The sequence below is a fragment of the Cariama cristata genome, unplaced genomic scaffold (genome assembly GCF_000690535.1).
Source record: "Cariama cristata isolate BGI_N322 unplaced genomic scaffold, ASM69053v1 scaffold22795, whole genome shotgun sequence".
NCBI lineage: Eukaryota > Metazoa > Chordata > Aves > Cariamiformes > Cariamidae > Cariama > Cariama cristata.
The window spans coordinates 6,328-10,376 of record NW_009616142.1 but is presented as its reverse complement, the minus strand read 5'-3'; the positions used below and the strand labels follow the sequence as shown (position 1 = coordinate 10,376).

The window sequence follows — 4,049 nt, the reverse complement described above, 5'->3', positions numbered from 1 at the left end:
GCCCCGCCATGCCCAGAGGTCCTCAATGGAGAGTTCTGCTGGGAGCCACAGGCCACCCTGCAGAGCGCAGCCCTTGACCAGGCTCTGTTTGCCCCTGGCAGGAGACCACAAGCCACACCAAAATGAAGAGGGTTGGGCTGTGAGTCCCATGGGCCACCCTCCTCCTCCTTCCCAGCAGGATCACAGGTCTGTCTGCACAGTGGGGGACATCCAGGAGCCCCCACATGAGAAGGCATGGGAAAGGTGAGCTTACCGGGCTGCAGTCGCCCCAAACTTGTTCACCCTCACTCCGACACGACAGCGCCGGTTCGAGAGGGCTCAAAGTCTGCCTCCACCCTGTTTACACCTGCTCTGGTTTCAAAGCTGCCTGAAGCCCTGCAGCAGAAAGCAGGAGAGGAGAGGTGTCACCTCCCAGCACCCACCGTCCCTGGTAGAGCTCAGGGGACACCCAGGGACCAGGGGACACGGCCAGCAGCACTTCATCCCACTCACAGCCCAGAGCGGGGACCTGGAGCAGAGATGCCGTTCCCCCACTCACACCCTTGCAACTCCTGTCTCATTTAGGACCTTGGTGGTCACGGTCCCACAGGAATCCCTGGCACCTCTACCCCACGGCCAAAGGGCTGGAAGGGCAGCAAGGCAGTACACAGCTGCACCCCAGGTCAGGGTGGGGATGTTCCCAAATCTGGGGCAGAAGCAGCAGGAAGGCAGTTTATTAATAGCATCCAGAGGAGCTTTGGTTTGTTTATCTATCCTGCAGCAAACTCGGTTTGCTGCATTAATCCCCATCTGGAAATAATTCAGAGGAATCCTCCAGCCCAGCCCAGCCCTGAAGCAGGGCACAAACCCGCAGCCACGTGGAGCTGCAGCACGAGCTCAGCCCACCAGCAGCCACGGGCTACACGGGGACCTGAATATTTAGGGAGCCCTGTCTCAAAATGCTCTTCCTCCCCAGGGGCTGCATTGCCCATTGCCTGGGGCCACCTGGGATCAGGTGAGAAGTGCAAAATTCCTTGGGAAAAAAACCCAACAAACTATTAAAAGCAAGAACATTTCCAGCTTTTGTGCTTAGAGAGCCCAGGAGGCTGCAAACCCACCTCAGCTCCTCCGCCAGCCCCTGCCTGTCACCCCGCCACGCACCTCCATGGCGTGTGGCAGGAGAAATGTCCCCAGTGTCCTGCCTGCCAGGGACACCGGCCAAACACAGGGCTCGTGCTGGTTGTGCCTGGCCCCACTCCTGTTTTGCATACATTGGCCGCACCTCGCTGCAATTGCAGGCTGGTGACCCCTTGGGGTCCAGTACCCCAGCAGTGCCACCGCTGCCCCTTCATGCACGCTGCCAGTGCTCAGCAGAGCACGGGTCCCTGTCACTGCCCCCTTCTCTGGAAAGGGGAGGACCCAGCACCCTGCAGGAAGAGCTCAGGTCCCTGTCCCCAGCCAGGGCTGCACCCATCGGTGCCCCGCTCCCCTGCTGCGATTCCTCCTCCTGCGGTTTTGGGCTCCAAGCAGAACAGCACAGCCTGGCCCCAGGGCCAGCACCAGGAGAGGCTGCTCCGAGTATCCGCTCTGCAAGGACAGCTCAGGTGGCCTGTGCTAATCGATGGAGGAGTCCCCCAAGGCACAGGGCTCAACACTAGCCCTGCTCTGGCCAAGGGGTGTAAATGAGGGTGCCCAGCCAGTATGCCAAGACCGTTCCCACAACGAAGTGATGGAGGGGCAGATAACGTCCTTCAGAGACCGGTCACTGGCTGGGAGCAGCAGGGACATGCCCAGAGGCACATGGCGAGGGCCAAGCTTCACAGGTTGGTTCTGGTGCTGGGGGGATGCAGTGGAGCAGGGGCGGGAGCACAGGGGCAAGGACCTGGGGCGAGGGACAGGGAGCCGTGGGTCTTTGTCACCCTCCACTGTTGGAAAGCTGGGACTCAAGGTGCTGGGCTCAGCACAAAGTCCTGCTGGCACCTTTGTACGGAGCCATGCCCTGGGTAGGGATGGACCCTTCCCAGGCTCTTCCCACCACCCACCATGGAGTATTTGCGGAGAAATGAAGAGAGAGGGGAAGGTGCTTTAAGACACTGTGTTTGCTTTTATCCCATCCTTGAAGGCTTTAATTTATTGCATGCCTCCACGTAATTAAAGATCCGAGGCAGGCAGATGCCCATGCCATGGAGTCCCTGAACCACACCACGCTTCTGCTGTCCCCTCTGGGCACCTCCGCCCTGGGACATCCCTGGTGCTCCTGCTTCCATGGCTGGAGCTCCCCAGGTTGGGCTCCGCTGGGAACATCTCAGCTCTGACTTTTTTATGGCAGGTGACACCAAGTGGCAGAATTGTGCATGGGCTGTGTACGGCGTGGGTGCTGTGTATGGCATGGGTGCTGTGCACAGGGTGGGTGCTGTGCACGGCATGGGTGCTGGACTCCTCTGGCTGCAGCCCTGGCACCCAGTACAGGGGACAGCCAAGCACCAGGACTGCCCAGGGGACACGAGATCACTGCTGGCCCCAGGGAGGCACAGGCTGGGGTCCCCCGCTGAGCCCCGAGGGGCAGCCAGTGGTGCCTGATGCTGGGACATTGCAAGAGCTCATCAACCACATGGAAAACAGATGCAGAAAATGGGCTATGAGGAAGGTCCACAAGAGCTGCCCAAGAACTGCATTAGTATCACCCCAGTGCACCCCGGTCCTCCCCATTTGCCCTCTGTTAAACCCACACCCAGCTGTTCGGGCTGTCCTCCTTGCACCCCTTGTTTGGGATCAGGCAAGGAAAGCCGTGCTGGCAGCAAAGCCATGACCTGGAAAAATAGCCGAGGGGCTTGCGTACGGGCTGTGCGTGGGTTTGCGGGCGGGGAGAGGGTCAGGCAGGAAAAACCAAACCTGGCATAAGCCACAGAGCACAAGGTCAAGCAGGAGCTCCCGTGGGCTCAGCTCTCCTCCTGTACTGGAGCAAAGCAGGTGGTGGACAGATAAAGCCAAAGAGCTGGAGCAATGTGTTATGGCCTCCTAACAACTCTATCATCCTTGATTTCAACTGTCCTGCTACCCCAACACCCAAATTTCTCATGCAAATGGCCAACAGAGCAAAGGAAAGTAATCCAGTAGGGCAGGTCACCACTCCCCGTCCCACCCCCACTGTAGGCACGGCTTGCCCTGGGCCAGCCCAAGGTTTACTGACAAATATGACCAAGACATGCAGGCCAGCAGGGCCAACAGAGCGTTGTTTAATAGGCGTGAAGCTTTCAGGGTGCTGGACGTGCTTCCCAGAGCATCGCTGCGTCGCTGTGCTGTGCCAGGCACCTGTGTCCCCTGCCTGGGCGATGCTCAGAGGGGTTGTCCCTGCTGCAGAATCACATGCATGGAGGAGTTGGGCATGAGCAAGCCCTGGACCAGGGGACATCTGTGATGGTTGGACCAGGTTTCTAAGTTGTCAGAGGGGCAGGCAGGCAGGATGAATGGGTGGGGGCATCCTCATCCCCCCTGGTGCACCCCAAATCCTGGCAGGATGGACAGCAAGCCCTGAGCAAGCTAAAGCCCTTCCCAGGCTGCCAGCACAGCCCCACGCCTACTGTCCATATGTGGGTCTAAGACATGACATAGGGTCCCCAAAAATGGTCCCAGACTGCACCCCAGGTACTCAGTTGCCCAAGCATCATTGGCAGTCCCCTCCTTGTGCTCAGCTCTCAAAGGCTGCCGTCACCCCACAGCACAGGCACGGCCGGCAGCAGCTGTGTCGGGGGAACAGCACCGGAGGTACCGCGTCTTGGCACAGCCCCACCGGCTGCTGAGTGATCACCTTCTCTTTGCACAAGCCCTTGGTGGCCAAGTCGGGTTGGGACCTGCTGGCCATCTGGGGATGCTCCTTGTCAGCCTTGACAGCAAGGAAGGTGGCCAGGTCGAGGTCGAGCATGGCAACACCACCGCGTGGTGTGGGCGTATTTTGGCGGCACTGTGGGCAGGGGATCCAGCGCTGCTCGTTGGCAACAGCGTCAAGGCGTTTCAGGCAAGCTTGGCAGAACGTATGGCCGCAGTAGAGCCGGCGCGGCAGCCGTCCACAC

General features: G+C 59.7%; 1 protein-coding gene across 1 annotated transcript in view; it reads right to left on the bottom strand.

Moving 5' to 3' along the window:
- The window catches only part of RNF224 (ring finger protein 224), a gene marked incomplete at its 5' end in the record, with an annotated part of 6,429 nt that extends 2,381 nt beyond the window's left edge, over nucleotides 1-4,048 (bottom strand). The window contains one exon of the mRNA XM_009700083.1: nucleotides 3,749-4,048. Within this exon, the coding sequence (XP_009698385.1) occupies nucleotides 3,749-4,048 (300 nt within the window). The remainder of the gene's footprint in view (nucleotides 1-3,748) is intronic.
- Between the last annotated feature and the right edge of the window lies 1 nt (nucleotide 4,049).